The sequence below is a fragment of the Columba livia genome, chromosome 1 (genome assembly GCF_036013475.1).
Source record: "Columba livia isolate bColLiv1 breed racing homer chromosome 1, bColLiv1.pat.W.v2, whole genome shotgun sequence".
NCBI classification, from domain to species: Eukaryota; Metazoa; Chordata; class Aves; order Columbiformes; family Columbidae; genus Columba; species Columba livia.
Genome location: NC_088602.1, coordinates 82,189,945 through 82,208,649, shown reverse-complemented (window position 1 = coordinate 82,208,649; position 18,705 = coordinate 82,189,945). Strand labels below are relative to the sequence as shown.

Here is an 18,705-nt window from a genome sequence, read left to right as displayed (position 1 = left end):
ATCGTGTACTGGGAAGAATGAGTTGCCCTTAGCACAGCACCATCATCATCCAAATTTGGAAAACCAAATACAAGATTTTATTAGAAAGAATGTCTTCACCAAAAGCAACTACTATGAGCAACTTGTCTGCCTGTAATGCTGAATTGTCAATATGCAAGGGCAGACTTGTTTAAAAATATTTCAGACAATCATAGCTTCAGTTTTCTTTGTATTTTATCCTGGCCTAGAAAACAAAATTTGTTTTTCACAAGGTTATAAAGTTTGTACTTCAGACTTAAATTTTACTCAGAAGTTGCTATCATTCTGTTACCTCTTAAGCTAGCAACAGTACCAGTGGCACTGAAATATGCTTTGAAATAGGAGATACCTATACTAGGAACAGTTGCTTTCATTTTAGTTATAAATAATGGAACTTCATGAAAAGCCTTACTTTAAAAATAAATACATTCTTCCAGTGTATTAATAACGCTGGTAGATTAATATGTCCAAAAAGACATCGGTAACAAGTGGTGTCCCTTAGGGGTCTGTAGTAAGACTGGTAATATTAAATATCTTCATCAGTTATATAGACAGTGGAATCGAGTGCACCCTCAACAAGTTTGCGGATGACACCAAGCTGAGTGGTGCAGTTGACATGCTGGAGGGATGAGACGCCACCTCAACAGGCTAAGGGAGTGAACCTCATGAAATTCAACAAGGCCAAGTGCAAGCTCCTGCATCTGGGTCAGGGCAACCCGTGGTCTCAATACAGGCTGGGGAATGAAGGGATTGAGAGCAGCTCTTCTGAAAAGGACTTGAGGGTACTGGTGAATGAAAACCTGGACATGAGCTGGCAATATGCACTCACAGCCCACAAGGCAAATGGTATTCTGGGCTGCATCAGAACGAGCGTGGCCTGCAGGTCGAGAGAGATGATTCTGCCCCTCTACTCTGCTCTGCTGAGACCCCACCCGGAATTCTCCATCCAGCTCTGGAGCCCTCAGTACAGGAAAGACCTGGACCTGTTGGAGAGGGGCCAGAGGTCACCAAGGTGATCAGAGGGCTGGAACACCTCTTCTGTGAGGACAGGCTGAAGGAGTTGGGGTTGTTCAGCCTGGAGAAGAGGGTGCCCCAGGGAGACCTTATAACAGCTTCTGAGTACCTGAAGGGGACCTATGAGAAAGATGTGGACAGACTTTCTGCCAAAGCATGTAGTAACAGCACAAGGGGCAATGGTTTTAAACTGAAATGGGAGATTTAGATTGAATGTAAGTAAGAAACTTGTTATGAAGGGAGTGGTGAGGCACTAAACAGGCTGCCCAGAGGAGTTGTGGATGCCCCATCCCTGGAAGTGTTCAAAGTCAGGCTGGATGGGGCTTTGAGCAACCTGGTTTAGTGGACGACGGTGTCTCTGCCCATGGCGATGGGTTGGACTAGATGACCTTTAAGGTCCCTTCCAACCAAAACCATTCTATGGTTCTGTGGTTAATATACAAGTTCTAGTGCACTAATCAGACATCTTTTAACCATATAAGTTGACTTCAAAACTATCAAAGATACTGTCTAGGCTTGTGAGTTGACTTGAAAATGTAAATAAAGTACTCAAAGCCTTTTGGGGTGTGGAGGGGCATTTTGTTTCTAAACAGTTTTTTTTTAAACAAGCTCTAGACACTGGTATATGCTTTTTGTAATTTATGTTAATATAAAAACATTGTTTATTTTAACTCAATGTTTTCAAGATACTGTCTGAGGTTGCCATTGTCACAATTTAATTTTGTCGGATTAGCAGGAGTACAACTGAATACATTTTGGCACAGCGTCTCTCTGGTGGAATTTACCAATTTGGTGGTTTTAGAAAGACAGTATGTTAAAATGTGTTCAGATCGCAAAAGCTTTTAAAATATGTGCTTAATTTCTTAAAAATAGAATCATAGATAAAAGAAAGTATAGCTGTGAATCAATAAAAAAAATTACACTGTAGCTATTTTTGCCAGAGACAGTTCAGATAGTAATCTTGCTATTTTTTACACTTAACAGTTACTGTAACAGTCTGTTATAAACACGCTTATTATTCTTGTATTATTCTTTAAGAAGTACAAATTATAGAGCTGAAACGATAGTATCCAGGAAGAAATTAAGATAAAAGCTGTCTTTGAATATAAACCTGATTTTCAGTTCTCTTACATGAAAAAGTCTTTATGAAGCACACAGAAAGCAGTGTGTTTGCAAGTTCTCAGTTCTATTAGCATAGTGTGTGATGAGCCAATATATTTAATTACATTCCTGAAGAATGTAACTTTAAAAAGTGCAGCAAATTGAAAAATACTGCACTGTGTTTAAGTAAGGATTCCTATTTAATATGAGCAATGTACTTCAGATATTCTGTGCTGTTTTGTGCAAATGCAACAGCTTTGCATTTTGTACTTACTGGAAGATAATAGGGACTGATGCATGCTTAAATTGGTTTTGCCAGATGGCTGCTTACCTCTGCAGTCAATTCTTGAATCTTTTGCTAGGAATGATGTAAGACAATCTTCAGGCTGAGATCTTCTGCTGGAAATGTCCTTTTTCTGTGAAGGTGACGATTCATTATCAAGTCAATATCTTGGAAGTTTCCTGTAATGTCTGTACTGGATGATGACTGGTAATTAATGCTTCTACCCATCTAAAAGTTTTCTCCTCCTTTTACAGATTGGGCATCGCTACCAACTATTTGGTTGGGAGGAAGGGAAGTATAGACTTTTTGGTCAATAAAATCCAGACAGGCAACTGAGACTTCAGGGGTCCAGTATGCAAGTCTCTGAGAGACTGAAGTAAAAGGGTATTCAGAAAATATCCACTTCGAAGTAGAAGTCCTAGGATGGTAAAATGCAAGACTCACCCCCTTTTCAGGCTTCTGTATGTGATAATAACTAGTCCTTATGAGGTTGGTTTTGCTATGTTAAAAAAAAATGTATCTGACACGGTTCGTTGCTTGAGGATTGATGTTTTGATTTTGGATTTTCAAGGTAATTACTTATTTAAAACAAAATTAATCTGTAATAGCATATGGACACTAATTGGTAGATGAGGTTTTGTTAGTGTCTTCCAGGTATACATGAACTTCAGCCTTTTTGTTAGCCACCATAGCAACTATGTTTCACTGTCATCTGGAAGGTGCAGGCATGATACTAATGCTTTACATATAGTTTGTTTTTAGGCTGGTATTCTTACACTTTGTTATCTACCAGCACAGAGAAGGGCTAGTGCTTTGTCAGCTTTGGTTTCTGCGTGTTTGAGGGAGGGAGTGTGCTCAGAATCCTACCTTGACTTGGGTGGAGGTCCCAGCAGCATTTCTCAGCTGTGGCTGAACTGTGTGGTTGAACAACCGTGTTTCTGTTTGGTTCTTCGAACAGAAGCCTGGGAGCAGTTGCTCAGGTAGGAAACACCAAAAGAAAGGCAGTGAACCAGACACGTCTTCAGTGTTCCATTGAACTCAATTGTGTGAGTCAACTTCAGAACCAGTATTCGGAACACTGTTTCAGGCGTTTGTTAGATGGTTTTGAGAAAGTAGAGATTAAACATGTTAACAATTTGCCAGGTATTTACTATTTAATCACTGCTGATGGAATGTATTAAGTTTATAATTTTGGTTTCTTATATAGGGAATACAGAAAATAGAGGATCATTGTTTTCTATTCTTATACATAGGTATAATAGTGTACTATTTCAGGGGAGGAAAAACACCTCACAACAAAATAGTTAAATATCTCTTGAAGTTTTATTCTTCACCAGTCCCCTTTTTAACTCTGGTGCTTTTTCCTGGGAAAAGTTCTGGATGTCTAAGTCACCTGACATATGGTAGTTTGTTAGCTATTTCTACACTACATTTAGTCTTAATCTGACAGCAAAGCCAGTGTTGAACAGTACACTACACTGAAATGTTTAAGATCTTAGTTCAATTATGGAAGTAATGAATTGCATTAAATTGTATGCAAAATCCTGATGGTACATTTTTAAAAAGTTGTCACTTAGCTCATGATACAGAACAACAAATTTTGTTAATTTGCAGGGTTGATTATGTCTCTAAACAAACTTAGTATTTACTAAGTTTATTTTGAGATAAGAATTGTAAATATTCTCCAAGATTTTTATTTTACTAGTGTATAATTTATTTGGGTAGAACATTAGTGGTATGGGTGCTAATGTTATCCAAATCGTAGCTGAAATCCATGTAGGCTTTATCAGCATTTTTAAGGGTTTTGTAATTTTATTTTTGAGACATCCTCTATTTCAAAGCATGTGTCTTGGAGGCTCTTTTAAAACTGCAGGTAACTGTCTTCAGTACTTATATATATTTTTTTATATTTACTTAGGGAAGCCCTCTGAGCATAAAGCATCAAGAATATTAAATTTCATTGCAATAAGGAGATATCTGCTTTGCCTCCAAAGCTGTTCTTATAGTCACATTTTGCAGGATGTAACCTTTACTGAGTAATACTTGAGTTATTGCTTTCACTTTTATGGCAAGTAATTCAATGTGTTGTTTTATACTATTTAGTTTACTCTTATCAGATGTAGATATACATAAACTTTTCAGGCTAGTCCTAAGACACTGTGCTGCTTACTAGGTGGTAGATCTTTCCAAAACATTGATCAAGCTTCTAAGCACTTCAAAATTGGGAAATTCAGAGGAGGAAGCAGCTTCCTGACACATACATCAGGATCTTGCTTTTTGCTGGGTTGAGCCCAGATCTGATACTCGACAAAGAAAACTTGCCTTTTTGTGTGCATAGCTTCTTACCTGATTTCAGATAGCTGTAACTTGGTGTGTGTGTGTGTGTGGTACATGGTGTGTGCGGTTGGTGCAACTTGTCTGATCTGGAATTAGCTGGGCAGATGCTCAGCACTCAGCTGCCAAGGACAGGCAGCCATGTGTCCTTGGGGTCAGCATAGTGACTTTGGAAGAACTTGCAAGAAGGAGAAATAATTACGTTTTGTTTTCCTTCCCCTAAACAAAATGTTATTCTATCTTTCACAGCTTAACACATGTTCTGTCACCCTAATTTAACTGTGCATCATATTATCTCTGCCAATAGCTCTTGAAGTAACTTTATAGTGCTGTTTTGTGTCAACAGATGAAGTAGAATTTTGAGGAAAAAACATGAATATTTTCTTGGGAACTTCAGAACTCCTGCTTGTATTTGAGTAAGGGATGTGCCTATTTCTAGCAAATAATTTTCCCTAAGCATTACTGAATATTAATTCTAATAAATGCATATTGCTATTATATTGTTTACAGCATATACGAAAGAAAGTGCTTTGTCCCTGCATAACACTGAACATATAGGGATGAAGGTTAATGCTTCCAGAGGGGATATTGTCTGATATAGCGCTCTAGAATTCTGATTTTGAAGTAAAAAGGAAAATCTTCTGCAGCTTCTAAGCTGCTGTTCTTGTTTATGCTTAAAAAATGAAAAGCTATATTTAAATATTTTTTAAACTATAATTAAAGCAGGAAAACTATTTTGGTTATTGTATTTTGTATTTTATATTGATTCACCTTTCATTCTCAGAATATCAAGTTACAATTTGGTGACTGGATGTCACAAAATACATGGTATGTTAATCAGTGTTCTGCTTATTAGATTTTTAAATACGTAAGTATAAATATACATATGTATTTGTTGGTGACTTCTGCAGAACTGGAGGTTTGCCCATGAAAAGGGCAGTATACAAGTAACTGTGCAATTGCATGCAATTAATTTACCAGTAGTAACTTTTACGTTGCCTGATAGAAATGGGCATGATTTAGCTTGTGAAAGGACTTCAGATCTTCACTGAACAAATGTTTCCAAATTTGAAAATAATCCTTCTTTCACTTCTCTTGACTTTTCATAATGCTACTTAAATATTTGAGGAACATTTTCCTGAAAGATGGCCTTGAAATTCTGAAGTACTTTTGAGCTTTTCCATTTTAATTGAGGGAACAGGATGTTAACAGTTAAGCAAAGATATCTTCTGGAGCAAGTATTGATAAAAGTATCCCTTATTTTTAACTGTTGCAGGAACTTCTAGTCTTTCAGTGTTTCATTTGATATAGTCTTGTAATGTTGTAATATCAGTGACTTTCTTATTATGATGGCATAAATAAATGCTCAATTTCTGTGGCTAAAAATAAAACCTTTTTTTGGATTTAAATGTGCTTGAGTTATACGCTTACCATTTGTTTGTTCTTACAAATGAAAGATTCCAGATTTTATCCAGCACAGATTTCTAAAGAATGAATGTGCTCAACCACTTTTTATTCCTTACTGTTCATGCCAGTGAGGCAAAATCTTGGAGTAGCTTGTTTCTTCAATTTAAACCACGTTTGTTGGAGTTCTTATTTTGCTAGTCACCTGTTGGGCTTTATTTTTAACATTTTTATGTCTCACGCAGTCCAACTTAATGGTACAATGTCCTGCAAAAATAGAGAAAGCAATATTTTCATAGCAGCCCTTTTCAGAGATTTGTATAATTCTGCAAAAATGTTGTGGTGAAAGCTCTTTCATTCCGACAGCCATCAGTCTTTCATCTTAGTTTAAGATTATTCTTTCTGTGAGTGAGAGACATTTGGTAGTTGAGAGGCTTGAAAACTCTTGTGTTAAAGATGACTTAATAATGTCCTGGAATATGGAAAGATGGATTCTTGACTTCCCTAAAAACATGACTGGCTTACCTACATCTGAAATGTTTGCATCTATGTTTTCTTATTTTTCACTTTCTTGGAATGCTGTGATATTGTTTACCCTAATCTCAAGCTGTTTGGAAACATTCTTCTGAATATCAACTGTGTAATGGCAACTGCTCTGTTTGGGAAAGCTGCTTAAGCAGTTCATCAGAAGCTCAGCTCCTACTGGGAAAACTGGTATGAGTGACCGTTACTAACTTTAAGCACCATTTTTTTTTTTAAAAAGCACAGCAAAAAGCCTTGACCTTTTGCGTTGTTGTGCAGAGGGATCTGTATTTCCCAGTGAAAATTGCTGTCTGGTTTAGTGATGTCAATCACTACTTGTGTGAAGGTTTCGTAGACATTGATCTGAAAAAGTGCTGGGTTTTGCTGCCACCGCTGCTCTTCACACAGCAGGTAGACTTATTGTTGGGATTACTCAAATACCTGACCAGAAACAGACTGAGAGGCTCTGTTAATGGGTCACATCCACTTAGTGTGACATTTTATCACCTTACTGTGACAAGATAAATTAGGAATGGCATGTATTCCTGTAGGTCTCTGCCTTAGGTCCCTGAGGGCTGGTCAGCTTTTTTTTATTGTCTTTTTGAGTAGCAGAATATTCCCGAGGGCCACGGAATTTGCTGTGAGAATACAGGAAAGTTTTGTACTTTTTTTTTTTTTTTTTTGTATTTTTTTTCACAATCATAAGGTCATAGTGAAACCCTATCCTAACTTCTGATCCAGTGTTTCAGACTTGCATAATAAGGACTGCATCCCCTTCTGGTCTCAGGGTAGACTGTATCTCAGACCAGTTTAGTCTTTAGTGGCTAGCTGTGTGCCGATACAGACCTGTTCTTTTTTGACATTCAGTAAAAGAATGACTATCTAGGACAGACACTAGTGGGTTAATGTTTGGTAAGTCAAGTAATCTAACACTGCCTCAGAGGGATGTTGTCCTTGTACCTCCTGAGGATAAAAATTTGGTATGCTTTCAAATGCCCGCCTTTTAGTACTCAACTTTGGTTGTCTTCTCTGATTTCAGTTATGCAGCATTATTATTTTATTATTCATTTACTTGCTTATAGTTCAGACTCTTTCATGTGTTCTTAATCTAAGTCTTTCTTCCCATACTGATATTATAATACTGTTTACTCATGCATGAACCTCAGCAAACAAATGATTTAAAAATTTTTATTGCATGGTAATTATAGTTTGTTGTAACCTTTCATGTGCTTGCAGTCATCTATGTGTGGTGTTCATCAGTAGTGGGTCCTCTTTGTTCCATGGTTGGGTCCTAAGAGTTTGCAATGTCAATCAAGATTTCTGAAATGTGAGGGCTTTGCATTAGCTGGAAGGAGAACTGGCCGTGAAGTTTTCAGACTAAGCTATCTAACTGGAGATTGAAACTTTTAAAATTTTTTGGTTATCATACTGAACCGTAAGGAAAGATTAAACTAAAAGCTGTAATGCACTGTTACTTCCATTATTTAATGCTTTTTCATTTGAAATGTCATTTAAAAGATAAAGCCATTTTGCAGACCAAAGATCAAAGGATACAAGTCTTCTGTTTGGCACTGTGAAAATTGTTGCTGTATCTCAGTACATAAATTGTCTACTTTCAGTAGTATGAATTCTATGCAGGTAGCAAAGCAAACATAATCTAATCAAGTGAAACAGAAAGGTCATGGTATGGATCCATTTCTCTTTAAAACAAACAAAACCTCTCAGTGCAGAGAACAGAGGTAAAGTGATAAGCAATTGATTGTAAGCTGTAAGTGGGGAAGAAGACAGTGGGGTAGTAATTAAGATATGATAAATTCAAGAAAAAATCTCAAAGAACTAGATCTGAAGCTAATATTTATTTTAAATTAAGAGGCTTCGGGGAAAATAAAAAGTGTCTCTCTCATTGATATGTGTGAAAAATTATAGATAAATCTTCTTTAATCACCTAAGCTCCCTGTTAAAGAAGTTCAACAAGGCCAAGAGTTGGGTCCTGCACTTGGGTCAGGCAGTGCTACAGGCTTAGGGAAGGGTGGCTGGAAAGCTGCCTGGCCGTGAGGGATCTGGGGGTGTTGATTGACAGCCAGCTGAATATGAGCCAGCAGTGTGCCCAGGTGGCCAAGAAGGCCAACAGCATCCTGGCTTGTATCAGGAATAGTGTGGCCACCAGGATGAGGGAAGTGATTGTACCACTGTACTTGGCACTGTTGAGGCCCCACCTTGAATCCTGTGCTCAGTTTTGGGCCCCTCATAAAAATAAGGACATTGAGGTGCTGAAGAGAGTGCAGAGGAGGGTAATAAAGCTGGTGAGAGGCCTGGAGCTCAAGTCAAATGAGGAGCAGCTGAGGGAACTGGAGCTGTTTAGCCTTGAGAAGAGAATGCCAAGGTGACCTGTTTACAACTACCTGAAAGGAGGTTGTAGCATGTTGGTCTCTTCTCCCAAGTAGAAAATGATAGGACAAGAGGAAATGGCCTCGAATTGCACCAGGGGAGGTTCAGGTTGGGTATTAGGAAAAAAAATCTTCATGGAAAGGGTTGTCATGTATTGGAACAGGCTGCCCAGGGAAGTGGTGGAATCACCATCCCTGGAGGTGTTTAAGAAATGATTGGACAAAGTTCCTGTGGACATGGTTTAGTGCTAGTTTTAGGTTAATGGTTGGAGTCAATGATCTTGAGGGACTCTTTCAACTGAAATGATTCTGTGATTATGTAAGTCTTGAGCCAGCTGCAGTAGGAGACTTAGAGAATTGGGAACTCTGCCCATGAGCTTGCCCGAGGAAGTACAGTTATAATCCATGCAGTACGGATAATATTTTCCCGAGCTGTGTGTAAGTAAAGGTCCACTGCTATTGAAAGTATTATTTTCAAGCCTCATCCATGTACCAGATTGTGATGGACAAGAAGTAGAAACCTAACAACTTGTGCATCTAGCCTGTAAGTTTTCTGCTGGCCATCAGATCGCCTTCACAGTGCATCAGCATGAAGTGCTTGACCAAAGGGATCATGACCATGTTGATTGTCTTTTGCGTTGGTTGCCTTCACCATATTATTTATTTTAATAATATCCAAAATATTGTGGCTCTATGAAGAATAGTTCGAGAATACTGCAAGAAGTTTGCAGCCATTCTGAAAACTTTACCAGCTAAGTCCTTCTGACTCTGGTAGCTGAAGCACAGAGAGAGGGCTCTGTCCTCAGGACTTTTGTTAGTGGTTTTCTGTTTATTTTAGAATGTTGAAAATTCAATGCATGTTAAACTGAAAACTTTAGTTTCCTGTAACTTCTTACCTATTGATATCTGTGCCACTGCTATCAATTAATGTTATTTGTTTTCAGAATAAACCTTTTCCTTAGAAGTTATTTTATGTCTAAATATCAACTTTGAAGTGTGAGTAAGCTTAATATTGCTGACATTCTTGTTGACGTTGGCTTGTTTCTTTTCTGGCTGTATAGCGCGCACACAGCCGTGCACTCTCAGAAATCCTAAGTCTGGAAAAAGTAGTACTCTATATTAGTGCCTCTGTGGTTATTACTGTGAGAAAATAAATTAATTCTGCTTTTCAGTCTCTTCTTGGGATGGATACAGGGGAAGTGACTTGTTGCTGCTGATCCTGTCTGTCACAGATTATCATAGACCTCAGAAGAATAGCTCTTTTTTACTTTGTTGTCTGCACAGTTCATTTTAGAGGCATGATGCAGTTTGGATCACCATGTAAAAGCTCTTTTGGCCTGTTAACAGCTGTATCACATTCTGATAACTGATAGGGGGATATGTATGTTTTAATAGAATGGCATTTGCTATAATGAGGAGTGCAGGTATTGAGAGCAGCGCAGCAGTGTCAGTCAGGATTCTCCCTTGGCTAAAAAGTGGGCACTTGCTGCACTGCTTCAATTTCTCAGCACCTTATGCCTAGAGATGGCTTGAGGTCTTGGCAATGGTGTTACCTAGAGGACAGCAGGGAATTAATTCTACATGTAAATGAAAGGGGTCAAAATATGAAGAGTTTATTATTTTTGTTGCTGTTTTCCAAATACGACAAGACTAGTTACCCTTTTGTATCACTCTGAACAAAATGCATCTAAATAACAGACAAACTGGTATGTAAAAAACAGTTTAAAAGAACATCTCTCTATCAAATCTGGATGTTTAGGTCATAAAATAACTTGTACCAGATTCACTGAAAAATTAGCATTGTCAGACTGAGTACCAGTTTATTTATGTTTTGCAGTCCATTGGTGGGATTTAAGCCAGTCAGCTATTGAAAGGTTTAGGAATAATCTGAAAAATAATATTTTAGCAATTCAGTGCTATGATGTGTTAAGTTAGTTAAGCGTTAAAAATTGAAAACAGGTAAATCGTCATAAAAGTCTAGATTCTTATAAGGTCAGCGGTTCTACCTGGTTTCTATACTACGTAATAAATGCAATTCCTGAATGTCAACATTAATATGGTTCAAGAATTGCAGCTTCAAACTGTTATAGGTACAGCCCATGTTACTTTTTTGTCCATAGTGACAAAATTGACTGGTTTAAATGCATTACTTGCTTGCATCTAAATATTTAATGTTCATCATGGATTAGAATTTAGAATTCTTACGGTGAATCATTGTTTTGCTTTTTTATTAGTACAGGCGGAAAAAAGTAAATAATGTGTGACTTGTAAGCAATTTCACAGGTTTTCTGCTGACTTAGTATAGGAAAGGTGTTAAATTTCTCATCACCTTGTGAAACCAGGTCATCTAGGTAGATATGCTCATTTCACTTTCTCAAATGAGAAATTGCTTTTTAATGTGTGAACTATTGGCCCCAAAGGGGAAGAAAAAAAGCAGCAGGACTTCTCTGCAAAGACCTTTTTTGTTTTGAATGATGTTTCAGTGAATTCTAAATTATTTATATTTCTTGCAGTGTAAATTATTCTGTTCCTTGATGATAATACAGCATATATTTTCCTCTCTTAGATCATACATGCAATGAAAGAACTTTCTCAATTTTGTGGTGTGCAAAAATTGGAGAAACTGTTAGGATATAATTGAAGATATGGCTTTTGCCCAAAAGAAATTACGTTCTTAATGAATGCTATCCTGTTTCCATATCTGTCTGTAAAATTACGACAATGTACTTCTTTTAGAAATATTCCTGAGTTATTGCTTATATGGTGGATGTATTTCAATTATGCTGATTTTCGCTGCTACTGGCATTCTGCAAAATTATTTGTTACTTCTGTCAACTTTTATTTCTACTGCTGCTGCTTCCATAAATAAATGGACTTGGATGAAACCATGAACCTCTGAATGGTTTGTGTGATTTGCATGTTTCAAAAACACTGTTTGTCTGGATCGTGTTTTGGAGCTGTGTAGTTATCTTTCTAAAAGTCGATATGGTTGTTAGTATTTGACATCCTTCCTAGAAATAATCCTAAAACTTATTTTTTTTCCCAGTTTAGACTAGAATCAGACTTAATATTTTTGTTTATTTATTTATTTACAATCTTCTCTCCCATGTGCAATCAGATGGTTGGAAAACATCTGCCGCTCCTACTCAGGTTTTTGATCTCATCAATTTGCTAACTAATATTTTGGTTCAACAAATTCATCTTGTTCATTCTTATCTGTAGTTGCTTTTTCATGTAGAAGTCATTACAGTTTATGGTTCTCCATCTTTTTCCAAAGATCAATCTTCAGTACTAACCGTGGTGGAAAAAATTACATTTGTTATCTATTTTGTAACTTCTGTGTGTGTTTTACAAATGTACAAATCCTCTTCAGCATCTTAAGAGGTTCAAGGTTATAAAGTCAAGCAGTCTGTAATGAGGAGAAATATCTTTCAAGTCTGACTGGTGCTTGTAGCAATTAATCTACTCTTTGTACATGCATTATCTTAATACTGTGTGAGATAGTATTTTTATTGCAATATAGCTACTGCTTTGACTTTGCTCACAGTGTTTAGCTTGCAGCAAATAGCTTTCCTCAAATTTGATGCTGGGTCAGAAAAAGATAGACTGAGCATTTGCACAAAGTTGTATTTTCATGACCAGCTTGCCAGTTTGTAGGATTTTTGATACATTTCTATTTCTCTCAATATCAGGGCATTCTCTCTCTGTCATTCATTCATTGCAAATCATTTTGCCTGAGAAATAACAAATATATAAAAGGTTCTGTAGACAAGCTCCTGAGATCTTCTTAGCAAAGTGTTATCTTTTGAATTGGATTATTTGGGACGAGGCAGGAGAACACGAGGATAGAATAAAAGGTCTTGTCATGTAGTGCATGCCCAGAAAAGGTATTGAACTGATTTGCATTTCCCAAATTTGGAATTTTTAATCTGGTAATATTTCTGCCTTTATATGCACGAGTGTGTATTTGTGTGCAGTACATGCAAAGAAAAGGAGAAATACTGTAATCCTACTGAAGTAAATAAGAATTGGTTATTCAGTGAGAACAGGCTTTTACCAGCTTTATAGTGTGTCCACAGACTTCCCATCTGTTTGTGTAATACCACTGACTCCAGACTTTAAGCACCCTTCATGTGAGGATGGTTTTGGAGGAAGGAAGGTGGAGATGTTTGTTTTGTCAAAATGGAGTTTATTCCTTTGGTCATAATTGCCTCATGACTCTACAGTCTCTGGCATCTATTAAATAAAGTGAAATGTAGAAAGGGTCTCCTTTACTGCCTCATGGCAACTATGTGCCCAGGTAAATTGTAGCAGTGATGCTGGCTGATGTGCTTTGTGCCAGGTGTCCCCTTTCCACCTCACCCACCAGAAGGAGGGTGGTGAGACCCAGCGTGCTGCTGCCTATCTCTTCACTTAACAGAGACTTGGTAGTACCTGAGGCCATAGTTGTGCTACCTTGGGAAACTGGTTAGAGAGAAGTTGTAAGAATGACAAGTGTTGAAGACGTAGGCAAAAAAAGCTTCACTACTTCATTTGGTTAACTGGTTGAGATGGATGAGCTCTTCAGAGCCACAGCTTGCAGGGGATGCACCTGAGGCAGCTCATGCCGAGGGTGGCACCAAGGACAGGGGCATGGAGAGCAAAGAGTGGAAACAAGATATATAGGTGTCTTTTGAAGCTACTGGGACCAGTGTGCTGGGAGAGGAGGTTATGAATAGTAGGAATACTGTTCCTGGAACTATTTTGTTCTTTGATACAATTTTGTTCAGAAATACCTCCCTGTACTCAACTCACTTTGGAACCTCTTCTATATTTTTGATTTCATCTCTGTGCTTTCTTTGTGTGCATGTTATACCCCATTCCTGTTGTCCTAAATTTCAGAGAATATCTCCTCAACTTCCATAACTTGATTTGCTCATTAAATGTCTAAACTTGCAACATAGTAGGTAATTTGATAATCTACTGGTGACGTGTGATTTGTAAATAATTTCAGGAAAGGGGGATTGACAGCTTTTCAACTTTTATGATGCCTAGAAATTACTGTAAATCTAGAAAATCTTGGGGACAGAATCTTACCTATTATAATTTTCTTTCTGTTTCTATAAGATCTTTTCCCACAGAGTATAACTATCTTTAGAGAGGCAAAGGCCAAGCACAGTGGCAAGGATGGGCATTAAAATGTAGTGTATTTGTTCAAACACTAACCTATTAGATGTCTATATAGATCATTGACATTTTTTCCTAAACCCTTGTCTTCGATCTTAAAATTATGTGCAATAAAAGATCAATAAAATAAAATCTAAGGTAGACACACTTTTTAGGAAAAGGCTAATGAAAAACGGGGAAGAAGTAATTGAAATGGTAAAATGTCCAGTACAAGTACCAAAAATGCAAGTGGGAAACATAGCGTAAGGAACTCTAGTCAGTCCCAAGGTTTCTAAAGCTTATAAAATATATTCATGTTATTTCAGCTGGGAAGTTTTGAGATTCCTTCTGTCTAATTTGAGAATGTGGATCGAAGAATACCGCTTTGATGGATTCCGATTTGATGGTGTTACATCTATGTTGTATCACCATCATGGGATTGGTAAGTAATTTAACCAACTCTAATCTCCACAGTCCTGTTGAAGCTCTGTTGCTGTGGAAATAAAGCTATAAAGTTCACTGAATGCTCCAAAAATTCCAGATTTGCTAATATCTTCTTGTGCTGCTATATGGATAGATCTGAAATTTTGAATAAATTTGGTGTTTATAAAATTGCATATTGCAGAATATCTGTGTTTCTCTAAAAAAGCAATTGTGGCCTTTGAAACTTCCTGTTTTATTAGGCACAGGATTCAGTGGAGATTACAATGAATATTTTGGTCTACATGTGGATGAAGATGCTTTGTGTTATCTAATGCTGGCCAACCACATGATTAAGTTTTTGCATCCGGAATGCATAACCATAGCAGAGGTAAGATCAGAATTTGCCATCCTCAATGGCATTAATATTGATTAGTTTGCTTTGGGATGTGAACTTCCTGGTAAATTATCAGGTCACACTTCAGGTATTCAAGGATTGACACAAGCTGAGAAATATTAATTGGTGGACAGACTTTGCCTTGTGGTGAAAAACAGCTGAAATATGCACTTCAGGAGTTTTCTCTGCATTAATAGATCATTAATGTGGGGATTTTTTTTTTTTTTTTTTTTTTTTTTTTTTTATTCATCTGCTTGAAATTGTAATGAGATTTGGTTTTATTAGTTTATTGCTCTTGCAAAATTGTCATTTGTCACTAGTGAGTCATGGTAGTAAAGATTAACAGCCCTAATGTGGTTTCATGTATTTTGAATTACATTGGCATGATTGACAATTCCCCTTCAAAATAAATGTGATAACTTTATAAATGTTGAATGTGTATGCTAATTTAAATTTAGTATTAAGATTTTTCAGGTTTCTGAGGGAGTAAGCTGTATTCCTTCAGTTGATTGAGATCAATTTAATTTTTTGACTGCAAAATGTTCTTGTTGGCACATGGAATTTTTAATAGTACAAAACAGCAGAGCATTTAGGTTCTCTGAATAGGTAGATTTTCACTGATATTTTCTCTTTATCTTAAAGAGAAAATCAAGTAAACCTTGAGAATTTTTCTGTTATTATATTTAAATTATTATTTTCATTTAAAGTAAAAAGTTCTATCTCTGATATCATTATGGACTATATGGATTTCTAATAAAACTTTTTGTATTGCTTAAGAGTTCCCTATGTATCTTCAGAAAATACCATCTAGCATACCTGAATTTCTTACTTATGGGAAAGTTTTATATTAGAAACAACCACTGCTAAAATCTCAATGGCAAGCTATCAAAAATGGCATCTGGTGAGCAATCGCTAGCAAGCTTGAGATGGTTTCATTGAGCTGTAGGCTTATTTGAAGTGAAATTTCTTAATTTTCTACGTAGTCTTAGATTAAAAACATTCCTGCTAATGAAATGCTGAGTTCAGTCTGCTTGTATTACCCAGCCTAAGAATTCTTTTTTAATAAGATGTGTCTTCAGTTTCTTTTGATGGAGTTGAAAACCACTTCTGTTTCAATACATCATTTTCTGCCTGGGGGAGTCGCTACACAGAATATAGAACTGATTAATGTGCTGCATGGTTAAAGGAGAATTTCAGAAGGAGAAACTGTTGACATACTTGAAAATTATAAAAGGCAGTGAAGAATGTCTGCTTGCCTAGAATGATGATGGAATGAGTGCTACATGAGAAAAACGTTTGTGTCTAGCCATAACTAATTATAATATAATCCTTAATTATTTAGCTGGTATTTTACAGCTTTTTAATATTGTGTATATTCACTGTCTTATTAGTTCCTAACATTTAAGATTACTGACTATACGCTTATTTTTCTTTTTGGCCTTCTACCTTAAGCTTTATAAGATTTTTTTATAATGAGAAGAATGTTAAGTAAAATTGCATCATGCCTGAAGCATTATAAAAACAGACAGGAAAACCCTGCTTCTGTTATTATCTTTTTTTTTGGTTTTTGTGTGCAGGGCATTTCAAACTAAGGTCTGAACCAAATGTTTAGGCATTGGCTCTTTATATTTGGTGGAAAATATACTGAACCAAATTAACACTGAATTTTTCTTGTTAGTGTTTAGGTAAAATCTGTAGATATAGATAGGTATAAATAGGATAAGGTTTGGAATTTTACTTTCCAAAAATGTGACTTTCAAAATTGTGACTAAAGTAGATGGGGGCTGCTTAAATCTCAGACTCAGCCCTTGTCCAGGTAGGCATCATAGCACCACAGAGAAAGGCTTTTGTTTCAAATCATCTTGTCCCGCATAACTTGGAAAGCATTAGTCAGTCTTAATCCTTTGTGACTGATTTAAGAGATATTGAACTTCCATTTATAATACCTAAAAGTCTGGAAAGAATTTCTGCTTCGTTATTTGGTATATACAGCATGTGGAATGTGGATGCAGTTTTCTGTGTGATCTGATGTCTGCTGAGTAGAGGAGGATAATCCCCTCCTTTGGTCTCCTGGTTTGGCTGTTCATAGAGCACAGGATGTTCCCAGCCAACCCTGCTGCCAGGGCTGGCTGCTGGTCCATCTCAGCTGGCTGCCAGCCCACAGCCCCATGGCCTCCCCAGCAGGGCTGCTCCCCACTGGGCAGCCCCTATGCAGGTAGGGTTAGGCCAGTCCAGGGCCAGGATCTGGCAGCTGGCCCATACTGAACTTCCCAAACTTGCTGTTGACTGATTCCTCCAGCCAGGCAGGGTCCCTCTGAATGGCAGCCTTGCCTCCTGCCCCCAGAATGCCACCCATGATGATGTCATCCAACTTCTCACTTATATCTGCATGGGTGTGTTGGGTGTGTATGGACGGATGAGTGTGTACATGTAACTTCATGTGCAAATATCTTTTTCACTACTCTAATGCAGCGGTTGGATTGGAAATTAGGTTGAATCCAGAAAACCAGAATGAACTTCCTAATTATGCCTTGGTTCTGTCAGAATTTATTTCGATAAATTCTCTTGTGTAGACGCAAGAGCTGTATGTTAATCTGTAACTACTGTGGTGGAATAGCTTCTCACTGACATAAGTTAATAAAATTGAGTACTGATAGATGTTGGAGATTTGCATTTTCTATACAAATAAGCTAACTTATAGAAAAAGAGTGCTATGTGACATAATTGCCTGATAAAATGGTAAAATAAATATTTTCAGAACTTTGAATTATGAATTTAAGAATGATCGGCCTCCATCAATATGAAACTGGAAAATTATGCAGTAAGAACATGTTGCTTTCCAGGGCTAGCTGGATCAATAGTTTTGGTTTTCTGCATTTGGGAAGAAGAATAAAGATTGTATTTTCTTCCTCATTGTACTTTGTATTCAGCCTTTTATTTTTATGCCATTCTTTATGCAAAATATGAATAAACAAAATTAAGATTTGTCTTTTGTTGACACCTTTTTGTTGATTACTTGGGGATATAGATGATTATTTCAAATTCTGCATCTACTGATGGCTCCCATCAAATATCTACTCTATCAATATTTTGTAAATAGAGGATTTGATAAGAAAAAATCATAATGCTTTTCCCTGTAAATTTTGCATTCTAACAGCAAATCTAGGTGTAGTAATTTTTCACTGTTGGAGTTTTTTTGGGTGGTGGTGGTGGTGTTATTATTGTTGATTTTTTTCCTCCCTTAGTCAGATCAGTCTGTGAAACTGTTTATTGTTTAGAGTATTGGTGTAGAAGTATTACTGTATGGTAGAAAATCTGAACTAATAATTACAATGCTATGCAAATTACATGGCTTCTTTGTTTGTTTGTTTGTTTTTGTGTTGTTTTTTTTTCTTAGGATGTTTCTGGAATGCCAGCTCTTTGTCGTCCTGTTGCAGAGGGAGGAGGGGGTTTTGATTATCGACTAGCCATGGCTATTCCAGATAAGTGGATACAGGTGAGAACTTATTAAAAAATAAGTTCCTCTCTTTAAAGTGGGATGTTTCTCTGTCTGTGCATACACAAAACCACTTCTGAATCCCACTCACAATTTTTACTCTCTCTTCTGTTAATGTCCTGTTCAAATAAATTCTGACAATCTTGAGCACAGGCATTAGTGGCTGAAATGAGAACTGTCAGAT

General features: G+C 37.0%; 1 protein-coding gene across 3 annotated transcripts in view; it reads left to right on the top strand.

Annotated features, from left to right (window-relative positions):
* The window catches only part of GBE1 (1,4-alpha-glucan branching enzyme 1), a 160,778-nt gene that overhangs the window by 80,931 nt on the left and 61,142 nt on the right, over nt 1-18,705 (top strand). For all 3 annotated transcript variants that reach the window (XM_065064564.1, XM_065064555.1, XM_065064572.1), the window contains exons 8-10: nt 14,535-14,650; nt 14,892-15,019; nt 18,423-18,521. In XM_065064564.1, coding sequence (XP_064920636.1) covers nt 14,535-14,650; nt 14,892-15,019; nt 18,423-18,521 — 343 coding nt within the window. The remainder of the gene's footprint in view (nt 1-14,534; nt 14,651-14,891; nt 15,020-18,422; nt 18,522-18,705) is intronic.